Source organism: Prunus avium, chromosome 8, assembly GCF_965620075.1.
Source record: "Prunus avium chromosome 8, drPruAviu1.hap1.1, whole genome shotgun sequence".
Taxonomy (NCBI): Eukaryota; Viridiplantae; Streptophyta; class Magnoliopsida; order Rosales; family Rosaceae; genus Prunus; species Prunus avium.
The window spans coordinates 6,486,574-6,501,478 of NC_142291.1; the positions used below are offsets into that span (position 1 = coordinate 6,486,574).

Consider the following 14,905-nt stretch of genomic DNA (forward strand, 5'->3'; position numbering starts at 1 on the left):
GTTACGGGTGCACTCCTTTACTGTATATGAATACAATGATTGAATTGGATCGTCATTTAAAAATATTTACAATAGTGGATACCACAAACTCGTATGTTCTATTTAACAAACATATACAAAATGTAGTCATTCTTTTTTAATATAGTGTTTTCATGACACACGCATTCTAGGAAAGTAGTTTCAACGATCCAACCGGTAGAGTTATTGGTTTATACTCAGATATCGTACACGCCAAAATTTGGAAAAAATATACAATCATACATGATGTAACGGGATCAAAATTTTCGATGGTTACAAATGAAAAATCAAATTTTAACGGTTAATTTAACTCCAAATTTGATAATTTTTTACGTCTACAAACCTTGACCCCGTATATAATAACGGAATTTGATGTTCATTTAAAAATATTTACAGTTTAATTTCCCCGTTTTTTTTAACCACACTTTGCGCGACAATTAGTTACACAATATACATATTCGTCGCGCAAAGTGAAACAGAAAATAATAAATAATTTATATTGATTATTTTTTAAACGAGGATTGCGACGAGGTGTTATTATTCGTCGACCAGATAACTGCGCGACGATAGTCTTCGTCGCACAAGGTTATTTCTGTTATTTCGCAATAAGTTGAGATTTTTTTGGACATGTCTTATGCGCGACGGGTAATTTTATTCGTCGCGCAAGATTATTTTCTATTATTTCAAAAATTTGTAGCATATGTGTTAACTGCCGCGACGAAACACGGCGTCCTGCATAACCTCCTATTGCGACGGGTAAATATTTTCGTCGCGCAAGATTATTTTCTATTAATCAAAGATTATTGCATATTTGTTAACTTTCGCGACGAAATTATTCGTCCCGCAAAACTTCCATGTGCGACGCCAGAGTATTATTCGTCGCGCAAAGATAAGACCTGTCGGTTAACAGTGACGACCGGTCGTTTTGTTACAGATTCTTTGGCCCTTTTTTGCAATTCCGACCTCTGTTCAGTTTTTAATCTATAACTTCCTGACCATAAGTTCAAATTTCGAGTTCTTTATACGGTTGGATTTAGCACAGAAAAACAAAGAACACTTCGCGGACCAAAAGTCAAAAACAGTTACGGACGAAGATTTCCGTCCCGCAAAAATGACGACTGGTCGTTTTAGACAAAAGTACTTTTCTTTTTTTTTAGTACAACTCAAGTACATGAGCATTGAGATTCTTTCTCAATTTGAGATGTATATGATGAAATTGGGAAGATGTGCAACTTTTCAGACCCGAGATTCATTTCCTAACCGTACTAATTTGCATTTACGCCATAATTAAATGTAAAATAATTTAATTAAAAAAGTATGAATGACTTGAGTTCATTGCTTTTTACATTAATCTTCTCAGTAGAGTTGCCACATACATATATAATTGGAAATTAGATATATCAAGTACATATATTCAACAAAAGTAGAGTTGCCAATATATTTACACTAACGTAATTACATTACAAGTTATTACCTATACTAAAACATAGTAAGTCACAAATAAATTGCATTATTCATCATCCGAACTATAATAACCTTCGTTGTCTTCGCTATCATCACTTTCAGTCTCCCAATTATCCTCCTCCTCCTCCTCCTTCTCCCCATCCATAAATACATCATCGTCGTTGTTGGGGCCCACTACAGCATCGTATCTAGGAAGATCACCGAGGTCAATTGTAATGGATTGAATTGGTATTTCTCTTGAAGACACTCCTTCGAGCTGAAACGGTTCCTGAACAACATTTGTATCACGAAGCGTTTCCGCATCATTTTCCATGCAAGATTCTGACCGTTGGTCAGCGACATCGACGTCAGATGGGTCTAGTTCTGGTATAGCATATACGTTCTTGTGATCCATCTGCTGAACAACTTTCCACCCGCTCCTTCCTTTAGGGTCATCTACATAGACAATTTGTTTTGCCATGTTTGCCAAAATGTATGGGTCGTCATCATACCAAGTTCTATTCATGTTCACAGATAGTAACCCTTGATCGATTTTAACACTTCCCTGCCTATTTGGGTTTGTATCAAACCATCGACACTTAAACATGATGACTTGGTATCGGTCTTTGTAAAGAAATTGCACGACAGTTGTGAGTTTGCCATAGAAATTAATGTCCGTACTTTCCCCTCCACCTGGAACATGGACACCGCTGTTTTGCGTACACAACTTGTCATCTCGTGCAGTCCCTAAAAACTTGACGCCATTAACATGACAACCCGAGAATAATTCAGCTCGAATTGGGCCGAATGCCAAGTTATACAACTCTTCACTGTAAGTGGGGGAATTATCTGATTTCAACTTATTCACCTAATATTATACAAAAACATTCACATGTTAGTTTGAGAAAATTAAATACTACAATATATACGTCATTTACAAAACACTTATAACTTACATATTCCAAAAACTATTTTGGAAACAATTCACGGTGTTTCTTGGAATACAAATGCGATGGATGTTCTCGCTTCATCATCTCTTCATGCTCATCTAAATATGCCATTATCTCATCACAATTGTTCAATACGAACCATTGCGCTACCTCCATATCATTTCTGGAAAACGACTCTCCTCGTACAGGATCTCCAAAGGGTCGTGCACTTTGGGCAAAAACAGAAAGTTGCTCATTTCTCACACCTCCGTCATTATTGCGCTGAGGTCGATTGAAAGCCGTGTCCACGTCTTTTAAATACATTCCACAAAAAGTAAGCGCCTCATATTGAACCCAAGCCTCTACAATTGATCCTTCGGGCTTCGCTCTGTTGCGTACGCTTTTTTTCAGCTCTCCGAGTAGCCTGCCAAAATAAAATGAAAACATGCAAATTAGCAAGTAGGAAGCATAAGATAATGATGCTTACACAAATGATGATGATTATATACCTTTCTATTGGATACATCCAGCGATAGTTGACTGGACCAGCAAGCAATGCCTCTTCTGGTAAGTGAACCATCACATGAATCATACTCGTGAAGAAAGCCGGAGGGAATATCATCTCAAACTTGCATAAGACTTGGACAATGTCATGGCGCAACTGATCAATGTCTGTCTTTCGCAACGTTTTTGCCATCAGTTGGGAAAAAAATCTGGACAACAATATGATTGGCTTCACTACATCTTCCGGCAATAGGTGTCAAATCCCCACAGGAAGTACGCGTTGCATAAACACATGACAGTCATGGCTCTTGAGTCCAGTAAATTTACCCCCGTCAACATTCACGCAACGTGCGATATTAGAAGCATATCCGTCAGGAAACTTAACAGACGATACAAACTGTAGAAACTCTTTTCTGTCATTCGGTTTCATGGAAAAAAAATGCAAGATCTCTTATTGTTTACCCGTTTTGGTTTGTTTCCGGTAATAATAGGGTAAAGTTCCCCATTAATTCAAAGACCATTGTTTGGTCAATAAATTAACTTTCTTTATGTGTTGAGCGTGCCACTGTTAGCAACTTTTTCAATTCTAACAGACTCGAGAGTAAAAATAACTTGCGCCCCAAGCTATTGACTTTGAACAAACGATTGTGAATTTGGGTGAGGAATATCTCCCAAGTAAGTTCTTTTCTATGCCTTAGACTGGTAAGGACTTTATAATTTTCCTCAATATAAAACCGGTAGTTCTGGCCAGAATAACTGATAACAGACTGAATTAATTCCAGGCAGAACTCCCCTTTTCAAGACTCAAAAAGGGAAAACTGACTATACAAAGACAAAAAGAGGGCTGTACTTCCATTTCTGGCTGGGTAGTTGCCTCTGTTCTGGACTGGACTGGATGTTAAACAACTTCAAGTGCTGGACTCCGGCTGCAAATCGATACCAAAGATTGATTTTGGTAGAGCTTTAATTCATTTCAAACCCTAGAAGGCTTTTGGATGGGCAGAACTGGGACTTCTCCAGTCTGAAAGGGACATAAGTGGCTGGACTTGAGCTGGAGGCGTACTGTGGTACCTGTGCTGCTTAGTCAGGGCTCTCCATAAATTTGTTGAGTTTTTCATTTTGAGAAAACTCAAATTATGCTTGTCTTGGCTTTTGCTGAACCAAATTTGTAACGAGAGAAATCTCGTTATTGTTGACTTGTGAACTGAGATTCAAATCCGAAACAGTATTCTAACTGTCTTTGCTGGGAGAAAAAAGGATGATTCTGCAAGCTTGTTGAGAAGCTTTGGAATTGAAGTGCTTCAGACTCTAAGTCTGCTGGACTTAGTTTGAAGTTTTTGTGATTAAGTGATCATTTGAATGTTTGTCCTTTGACTGGGTTTTTTGGTTGTGTTGATTGATTGTGTCTGTTTCTGTTCACCCTCTCTTGTATATATAAGAAATGTTCTTTGAGAGTGGGCGGCAAGTAAAAAGATCTTTTTTTAATTTTTAATTGAAATAAACAGGGGTTCCATCCATTTTCTGGCAAGTAAACACTCAACGATCAGTTCCTGAAATGACTACTTCTCTGTTTTCTTTTGATGGGGTGCCATGCCCCTCTTTCATTTCAACTGCTTTCTGAGAGTCTGAGAGTCTTTTGAGATAGTAAGTTCTCAGTTTTTTGATCCCTGTTTCCCGCTTATCCCTTTTTCACAGAGGCAGAGTCTGCTTATTCCTTGAAAATGGTGTTTTCTCCGGAACAGGAAATATCTTTTGAATAATTAAAACGGGATTTGATCTCCAGGCAACTGAGTTTTTTTAGAGACGTTCTTCTTTTACACCTGCCCCTGTTCAATCTTTTATTTCAGCCGATTTTGTTGACTTCTCTAAGTCAGGGATCACGTGGGACTGTTTTTAAAAGACCAGTTGGGTTTAGTTTGCTCTGAGCCCAATTCTAGTTCTTCCGAGGCCCAAGTCTCTTTTCTGATTTCCACTGTTTCTGGGCCTTCGACGTTTTGGGTCGAGTTCTTTGTTTTGGCCTATTTATTCGTTTAACGGGCTGGGCGCTTTTGATGGATTGAGGGTGCCAATTTTGGGCCAAAATAGGCGACTTTAGAAGAAATGATGTGGGCCTTCGCTTTTGAACTGGGCGTGCCAAATTTAAGCCCAAACACTTATAGCTTTATCAGTGCCCCTTTTCAGCCATAAACCCCTTCGTATGCCCATTCTTTCCAAATCAAGACGAGCTTTTATCGTGTCCTTTGTCTTCTCCTTGATATCTAGAATGGTTCCCATCAATGTGTCAAACACATTTTTCTCAACATGCATAACGTCGAGATTGTGCCTCAATTTTAGTTTCGACCAATATGGAAGCTCAAAAAACATAGACTTGTGCGTCCAGTTCATATGTGTAGCAGGTCTAGTCTGACTAACTGTTTTCCCAAACGGGGCAAAATCCAAACGATTAAGCTGTTCCAAGATCTGATCACCGGACGATTCTCTAGGTCTTGCGCGACGCTCTTTGTTCCCGTCGAACTCTTTATCCTTTTCCCGCCACTCGTGGTCCCATGGAAACCATCTTCGATGCCCAAGGTAACACACTTTTCCAGCGTGCCAACCAGAAGTTACATCTTTCTTGCATACAGGGCATGCCATATAACCCTTTGTGCTCCACCCCGACACCATTGCATATGCGGGAAAATCATTCACAGTCCACATAACTGCTGCCCGCAAAGTGAACATCTTCCCAATGGATTTATCGTACATACGCACACCGTTTGTCCATAAATCCTTGAGCTCATCAACCAACGGCCTTAAGTACACATCGATTGACCTGCCAGGATCCTCAGTTATCAAAACAGTCATCATCATGTACTCTTTTTTCATGCATTTCCAAGGCGGCAAATTATATGGGAATACGAAAATCGGCCAAGTGCTGTGGTGTTGGTTTAGAACCTCGTACGGATTGAATACGTCAGTGGCAAGTCCCAACCTAACATTTCGGGGATCAGCAGCAAACTCGGGGAACGTTCGATCGAACTCTTTCCATGCCTCCCCATCTGCAGGATGCCGCATCACATCTTCGTCTACCCGTTTTTCCTTATGCTATCTCATGTCTGTGGCAGTATGCGTCGACATATACAATCGCTGCAATCTTGGCTTCAGGGGCAAATAACGCATGACTTTTTGTGGAACCTTAGTCATTCTATTCTGAGACGTCTGTTTGAACCTCGACTCATTGCATATAGGGCATGTATTCAATGTTTCATACTCTTTTTAGAATAACATGCAATTGTTTTTGCAAGCGTGGATTTTTTCATAACCCAATCCAAGACCACTCAACATCTTCTGTGCATGTCTGTGGTCTTTCGGCAAACAATTGTCCGTCGGAAGCATTCTCTTGAAAACCCCCAAAAAGTAATCGAAACACAGGTTCGACATACGATACTTTATTTTTCCGTGCATTAGCTCCACAATCGCCGTAAGAACGGAAAAGCTCTCGCACCCCGGATATAACTCTTGGTTGGCATTTCTTAACAGTTCTTCATACTGTTCAAACTCTGCACTATCCATTGGTGTAGGCACGTCATCTTCCCCTTCCTGATTGCTGCTGGTTGATGCAAATGGAAAAGCATCATGTATAATATCCATGACTTGTTCATTAACTTCCACAATAGGTTCAACATTGTCCACTCTTGTGGCCCTTGAAGACGAACCAATGTCTAATTGTTCCCCGTGATGGTTCCACCTGCTGTATGTCTCAATCATTCCATTCCTTACTAAATGAAATTAAACATTTTCAATTGTATCCCACAACATGTTGTTACACCTCCTACAAGGACATCTGATTCTAGTTGCACCCGGGTTGTGTGACCGTGCAAAGTGAATAAATTCCTCGATTCCATCCAAGTATTCGTCTGCGCACCTGTTAGGGTTCTGTATCCACCTTCTGCTCATAATTCCTGGAACCACAATCACAATACAACAATTATGTTGTATTCTTAGAAAATCATAACGTCACCTTATGCCTTCGGTAAGGGCCCTATCCCATTCGGAAATGCATAGTCATGCCACGTAATTTACAGCTACATGAGATTAGATTTCGACGTGGATGAATTTCGGCAGCATCTCGCTACAGTTCTTGAGGTGTACCATAGATATCAAATACCTACGTACCACCCGAAGAACGTACCGAGATGACACCGAAATCTCCACAATCGAAACCTAATCCTGTAGCTGTAAATTACGTGACACGACTATACATTTTCAAACTGTCCAAAATATGGGACAATTCAAGAATTAATTGGACCGTAGTCGTGGTTTACCCACCCATGCACGGTCCAACTAACCTCGAACGGGAACTAAGCTTTACAATAAAAAATGTATGAAGATAATTTCAATTAACTTCGTACATTGCCGTGCATAATTTAACAACAGAAAACAAATATAATTTCACAAAAACAATATATAAAGAAATTAAATTGATATTTTAAATAAATAAAAAACAAATAAAATACCTTCTTCAATATGTCCTGAACTGATTTGCAGCTGAGAAAATGGAGAGAACGGAGAGAGAGAGGGGTAGAAGCAGAGGCAAAACTGATTTTTCAGTTTGCCTCTGCAATGGCTGAAATGAATCTGTTAAAGAAGACGGCTTTGCGCGACGAAGGCTTAATTCGTCGCGCAAATTCCACTTCAGCGACGCGCAAAGTCGTGCCGACATCACATCTTTGCGCGACGAACACATTTTTTCGTCGCACACACTACTACGTTTTACTATTTGCGCGACGATAGTTTGCGCGACGACAACATATGCGTCGCATAAAACACTTTTGCGCGACGGACAATAATATGCGTAGCGCAAAGAATAGCGACGACAAATAGTCGTCGCGCAAAAATATTTAGCGGGACCACACAAAAAATCGTCGCATAAACCAAGGGGGAAAAACCGCGAAAGAATATTCTGGCGCCAAACCCTTGCGCGACGACTTTTCTCGTCGCACATGACATATTAGCGCGACAATTATATTTGTCGTCGCGCACCTTTATTTACGCGACGATTTTTACTCTTGAGCGAAGAACATTTGCGCGACGAATACACATAATCGTCGCATATGATCGTTGTCGGCAGAGCATTTTTGCGCGACAGAAAAATTTAATTGCGACGAGAAATATTTCGTCGCGCGAAAATATTTGCGACAAAATATGAACGTCGCATATGATCGTTGTCGGCTACTGATGTTTGCGCGACGATAAAAGCTTTGCGCGACGAAAACTAAAAGTGCGACGATAAATATATTCGTCGCGCAAAAATGTCAAACTTTGGGCCACGATTTTGGGGTCTTTGTGCGGTGAAAAATATCGTCGCGCAAAGTGGATTTTTTTGCGCGACCATATGTATTCTTGCGCGACGAATTATATGCGTTTCGCAAAAAACGTCGTCTACATCGAGCTCAGCCATGCCAGAGGCAAACTGCAAAAAAAATCTGCAGCTTACCTCTCCTTCTCTCAACCTCTCTCTGAAACGTTTCAGTCCCAAAAAGCTATTCAATTTCATTTCCTGTATGAGTTGAACTACCTCTACCACTGCTAAGTTCGTTGGGTATGTATCTTTTGTCATTAGTTTAAAAGTATTAATGTAAATTTATACTAAAAATATTAATTTCATTGTCTATAGGGATATTATATGTGATTAGCGATTGGTGGAGAACGATTGATAAGGTATTTTTGTCGTTTTTTAATTTTTAAAAAAAAATTATTACATTATATTTATATTGATTTATGAAATTATATTTGTAATATGTAGTTAAATTATGCATGTACGTTGATGTACGAAGTTAATTGAAATTAACTTCGTATATTTATTTTTTTGGTAAAGCTTAGTTCCCGTTCGAGGTTAGTTGGACCGCGCATGGGTGGGTAAACCACGACTACGGTCCAATTAATTCTTGAATTGTCCCATATTTTGGACAGTTTGGAAATGCATAGTCGTGTCACGTAGTTTATAGCTACAGGATTAGGTTTCGATTGTGGAGATTTCGATGTCATCTCGGTATGTTCTTCGGGTGGTACGTAGGTATTTTATATCTATGGTACACCTCAAGAACTGTACCGAGATGCTGCTGAAATTCATCCACGTCGAAATCTAATCTCATGTAGCTGTAAATTACGTGACGTGACTATGCATTTCTGAATGGGATAGGCCCTTACCGGAGGCATAAGGAAAGATTTTGTACGAATACAACATGATTGTTGTATTGTGATTGTGGTGCCAGGAACGATGAGCAGGAGGTGGATACAGAATCCAAATAGGTGCGCAGACGAATATTTGGATGGAATCGAGGATTTCATTGACTTTGCACGGACACACAACCCGGGTGCAACTAGAATCCGTTGTCCTTGTAGGAGCTGTAACAACACGTTGTGGGACACAATTGAAAATGTTCGATTTCATTTAGTGAGGAATGGAATGATTGAGACATACATCACTTGGAACCATCACGGGGAACAATTAGACATTGCTTCGTCTTCAAGGGCCACAAGAGTAGATAATGTTGAACCCAGTGTTGATCCTAATGAACAAGTTAGGGATATTATAAATGATGCATTTCCATTTGCATCGACCAGCAGCAATCAGGAAGGGGAAGATGACGTGCCTACAGAAATGGACAGTGCAGAGTTCGAAAAGTATGAAAACCTGTTAAGAAATGCCAACCAAGAGTTATACCCGGGGTGCGAGAGCTTTTCCGTTCTGACGGCGATTGTGGAGCTAATGCAGGGAAAAATAAAATATCGTATGTCGAATCTGTGTTTTGATTACTTTTTGGGGGTTTTCAAGAAAATGCTTCCAACGGACAATTGTTTGCCGAAAGACCACAGGGCGGCACAGAAGATGTTGAGTGGTCTTGGATTGGGTTATGAAAAAATTCACGCATGCAAAAACAATTGCATGTTATTCTACAAAGAATATGAATCGTTGGATACATGCCCTATATGCAATGAGTCGAGGTTCAAACAGACGTCTCATAATAGAATGACTAAGGTTCCACAAAAAGTCATGCGTTATTTGCCCCTAAAACCAAGATTGCAGCGACTGTATATGTCGACACATACTGCCACAGACATGAGATGGCATAAGGAAAAACGGGTAGACGACGATGTGATGCGGCATCCTGCAGATGGGGAGGCATGGAAAGAGTTCGATCGAACGTTCCCCGAGTTTGCTGCTGATCCCCGGAATGTTAGATTGGGACTTGCCACAGACGGATTCAATCCGTACGGGGTTCTAAACCAACACCACAGTACTTGGCCGATTTTCGTATTCCCATATAATTTGCCGCCTTGGAAATGCATGAAAAAAGAGTATATGATGATGACTGTTTTGATAACTGAGGATCCTGGCAGGTCAATCGATGTGTACTTAAGGCCGTTGGTTGATGAGCTCAAGGATTTATGGATAAACGGTGTGCGCACGTACGATAAATCCACCGGGAAGATGTTCACTTTGCGGGCGGCAGTTATGTGGACTGTGAATGATTTTCCCGCATATGCAATGGTGTCGGGGTGGAGCACAAAGGGTTATATGGCATGCCCTGTATGCAAGGAAGATGTGACTTCGGGTTGGCACGCTGGAAAAGTGTGTTATCTTGGACATCGAAGATGGTTGCCATGGGACCACGAGTGGCGGGAAAAGGATAAAGAGTTTGACGGGAACAAAGAGCGTCGCGCAAGACCTAGAGAATCGTCTGGTGATCAGATCTTGGAACAGCTGAACCGTTTGGATTTTGCTCCGTTCGGGAAAACAGTTAGTCGGACCAGACCTGCTACACATATGAACTGGACGCACAAGTCTATGTTTTTTGAGCTCCCATATTGGTCGAAACTAAAAATGAGGCACAATCTCGACGTTATGCATGTTGAGAAAAATGTGTTTGACACATTGATTGGAACGATTCTAGATATCAAGGAGAAGACTAAGGACACGATAAAAGCTCGTCTTGATTTAGAAAGAATGGGCATACGAAGAGGTTTATGGCTGAAAAGAGCCAGTGATAAAGTTATAAGGGATCTTGCATTTTTTTCCATGAAACCGAATGACAAAAAAGAGTTTCTACAGTTTGTATCGTCTGTACTATTTTCTGACGGGTATTCTTCTAATATCGCCCGTTGCGTGAATGTTGACGGGGGTAAGTTTACTGGACTGAAGAGCCATGACTGCCATGTGTTTATGCAACGCCTACTTCCTGTGGGGATTCGACATTTATTGCCGGAAGATGTAGTCAAGCCAATCATATTGTTGTCAAGATTTTTTTCCCAATTGACGGCAAAAACGTTGCGAAAGACAGACATTGATCAATTGAGTCATGACATTGTCCAAGTCTTATGCAAGTTTGAGATGATATTCCCTCCGGCTTTCTTCACGAGTATGATTCACGTGATGGTTCACTTGCCAGAAGAGGCATTGCTCGCTGGTCCAGTCAACTATCGCTGGATGTATCCAGTAGAAAGGTATATAATCATTATTATTTCTGTATGCATGTTTATCACATGTTTGTTACTTGCTAATTTGCATATTTTCGTTTTAATTTGACAGGCTTCTTGGTGAGTTGAAAAAAACCGTACGCAACAGAGCGAAGCCCGAAGGATCCATTGTAGAGGCTTGGGTTCAATATGAGGCGCTTACTTTCTGTGCAATGTATTTAAAGGATGTAGACACAGCTTTCAATCGACCTCAGCGCAATAATGACGGCGGTGTGAGAAATGAGCAACTTTCTATTTTTGCCCAAAGCGCACGACCCTTTGGAGATCCTGTACGAGGAGAGTCATTTTCCAGGAATGACATGGAGGTAGCTCATTGGTTCGTATTGAACAATTGTGATGAGATAATAGCATACTTAGAGGAGCATGAAGAGATGATGAAGCGAGAACATCCATCACATTTGTATTCCAAGAAACACCGTGAATTGTTTCCAAAATGGTTTTTGGAATATGTAAGTTATAAGTGTTTTGTATTTGACATATATATTGTAGTATTTAATTTTCTGAAACTAATATGTGAATGTTTTTAATTAATATTAGGTGAATAAGTTGAAATCAGAGAATTCCCCCTCTTACAGTGAAGAGTTATATAACTTAGCATTCGGCCCAATTAGGACTGAATTGTTCTCGGGTTGTCATGTTAACGGCGTCAAGTTTTTGGGGACTGCACGAGATGACAAGTTGTGTACGCAAAACAGCGGTGTCCTTGTTCCGGGTGGAGGCGAAAGTACGGACATTAATTTCTATGGCAAACTCACAACTGTCGTGCAATTGCTTTACAAAGACCGATACCAAGTGATCATGTTTAAGTGTCGATGGTTTGATACGAACCCAAATAGGCAGGGAAGTGTTAAAATTGATCATGGGTTACTATCTGTGAACATAAACAAAACTTGGTATGATGACGACCCTTATATTTTGGCAAACATGGCAAAACAGATTGTCTATCTAGATGACCCTAAAGCAGGGAGCGGGTGGAATGTGTATGCTATACTAGAACAAGACCCATCTGACAACGCCGTTGCTGACCAACGTTTCGAATCTTCCATGGAACATGATGCAGAAACACTTCTAGATACAAATGTCGTACAAGAACCCTTTCAGCTTGAAGGAGTGTCTTAAAGAGAAATACCGATTCAGTCAATTACAATTGACCTCGGTTTTCTTCCGCGATACGATCCAACCACGGCCCCGAACAACGATGATGATGTACTTATGGCGGAGGAGGAGGAGGAGGAGGAGGAGGATTGGGAGACCCCAAGTGATCACAGCGACGATAACGAAGATTATTATAGTTCAGATGATGAATAATGTAATTTATTTGTGACTTGCCATGTAAAACATAGTAATGTGAAATTATTTGTGATGAGATAATGTTAGTGTAAAGATTTTGGCAAAGTATGCTTGTTTGAATATATATATATATATATATATATATATATATATATATATATATATATACTTGCATAATCAGGAGAATCTGTAAAAAAAAAAAAAAAATTGCATAATCAGGAGAATCTTTTAATTTAAAAAAAACCCAAAAAAAAATTTTCAATGACCTTTTTGCGCGACGACAGATGGGTTAGCGTCGCGCAAGATGAATTTGCGGGACGAATATCGTTGTCGCGCAATAACAAAATTTTTTTGAAATAAAAGTGAATTTTCCGCGTAGACTCTGTAAAAAAACGACCGGTCGTCGCATCTCTCTGACCGGTCGCCCATATTTGCGCGACGAAGAGGATTATTGCGTCGTGCATGGTAGTTCACAATAATAAAAATTATGAAAATTATGTTGTGCGACGAACATCATCGTAGCAATTCATATGTTGCGCGACGAATATCATCGTCGCAAAATGTAGTTCACAATAATAAAAATTATAATTAATTTCCAGAAATTATAGCACCGTGTTTCCGCGACGGAGAATGATATATTCGTCGCGTAAAAGTCTTTCCGACGACTGGATTCGTCGCGCAAACATGTTCGAACTCCGAAAAATCTCCTAAACTAGTCCAATAATAGAAAAAAAAATATAAAAAATTTCATTTGCACCTCAAATAATTACACTTTAAATCTCAGTAAATTGGTCACCACCTTCTTTGTGCGGGAACGCCTGTTTTCTAGCTAGGAGAGAACCAGGAGGACAAATGTGCGAAATATATTTTGAAACTAAAAAGTGTTCTTTCAACTCTACAAAACTAGTTTCAACGATCCAACCATCAAACATGTTTGTATATACTGCAAGATCGTATACCCCAAAAATCACAAAAAACAAATATTCAGAAATCTTGTAACGAACAAAAGTTTTCAACGGTTATAAATGAAAAATCATGATTTAACGGTTATTTTAATTCCGATTTTCATAATTTTTTACAACTAGACTCATTGACCCTATATAAATACAATGATTGAATTTGATCTTCAATTAAAATGATGTACACTAGTGGATACCACAAAATCTAAAGGTATATATAACAAAAGTATAAGCAAACTTTCTATTGTTATAGAGAATGAATTGGGTTTTGATGGCATACGCATTATAAGAAACTCGTTTCAACGATCCAACCGTCAAACGTGTTTGTGTATACTGTGAGATCGGATACCCCAAAAATCGCAAATAAAAATTATTCAGAGATCCAGAAATGGGACAATATATTTAACGGTTATAAATGAAAATGTTTGTGAGACGCATCGTGTCGTCGCGCATAATATCTTTGCGTGACGCTAAGTATAATAAGTCACGCAAAATGGTTTCGCGAGACGGATAATATCGTCGCGCAATGTTGTAATATCTTTGCGCGACGCTAAGTATAATAAATCGCGCAAAATAGTTTCGCGAGACGGATAATATCGTCGCGCAATGTTATAGTTTTCAGCATTTAGGGTTTAGGGTTTAGGGTTCAGGATTTGCGCGACGCAGGCATAGTTACGTCGCGCAATGCGGTGAAATTGTGGCGCTTCAATTCCCGCGCATTAAAAAATATATGCGCGACTAAATGTTATTTGGTCGCGCAAGACGGAAATTATCGAATTTGCGCGACGCATGTTTCCTTTTATGTCGCGCAAGATTGAAATATCGACTCTGAGCGACGTAAATTTTTTGGTCGCGCAAGATTAAAGTATCGTTTTGCGCGACCTTATTTTACATGTTGGTCGCGCAAGGTTAAAAATTGAATTTGCGCGACGAATAATTCGACGTCGCGCAAGGTCCTGTATATTTTTCATCAGAACGCGACTCTCTGTTTCACTCTGTCTTCCTCCGCGAAAATCCCCATCAGCCGTGCCCTTCCGTCCAGACCACCACCAGCTTAGCCTACCTACGCCGTCACATTCCTCCAGCCGTCTCCCTTTCCTCCTCACTGACCTCAAATTCTCTCCCTCTCTCTGCAACCCAAACTCCCCCGCCCACCGTCGATGCCCCCTAAGTTCACAAACCCTCTCTCCCTTTCCCCCTCACTGACCTCAAATTCTCTCCCTCTCTCTCCAACCCAAACTC

At 40.1% G+C, this 14,905-nt stretch overlaps 1 protein-coding gene across 1 annotated transcript; it reads left to right on the top strand.

Annotated features, from left to right (window-relative positions):
* Nucleotides 1–9,991: 9,991 nt before the first annotated feature.
* Nucleotides 9,992–12,246, top strand: LOC148291232 (uncharacterized). Its single transcript, XM_088246383.1, has 2 exons — nucleotides 9,992–11,863; nucleotides 11,952–12,246. The coding sequence occupies exon 1, from the start codon at nucleotides 9,997–9,999 to the stop codon at nucleotides 11,461–11,463; it is 1,467 nt and encodes a 488-aa protein (XP_088102509.1). The 5' UTR covers nucleotides 9,992–9,996; the 3' UTR covers nucleotides 11,464–11,863; nucleotides 11,952–12,246.
* Nucleotides 12,247–14,905: the final 2,659 nt, after the last annotated feature.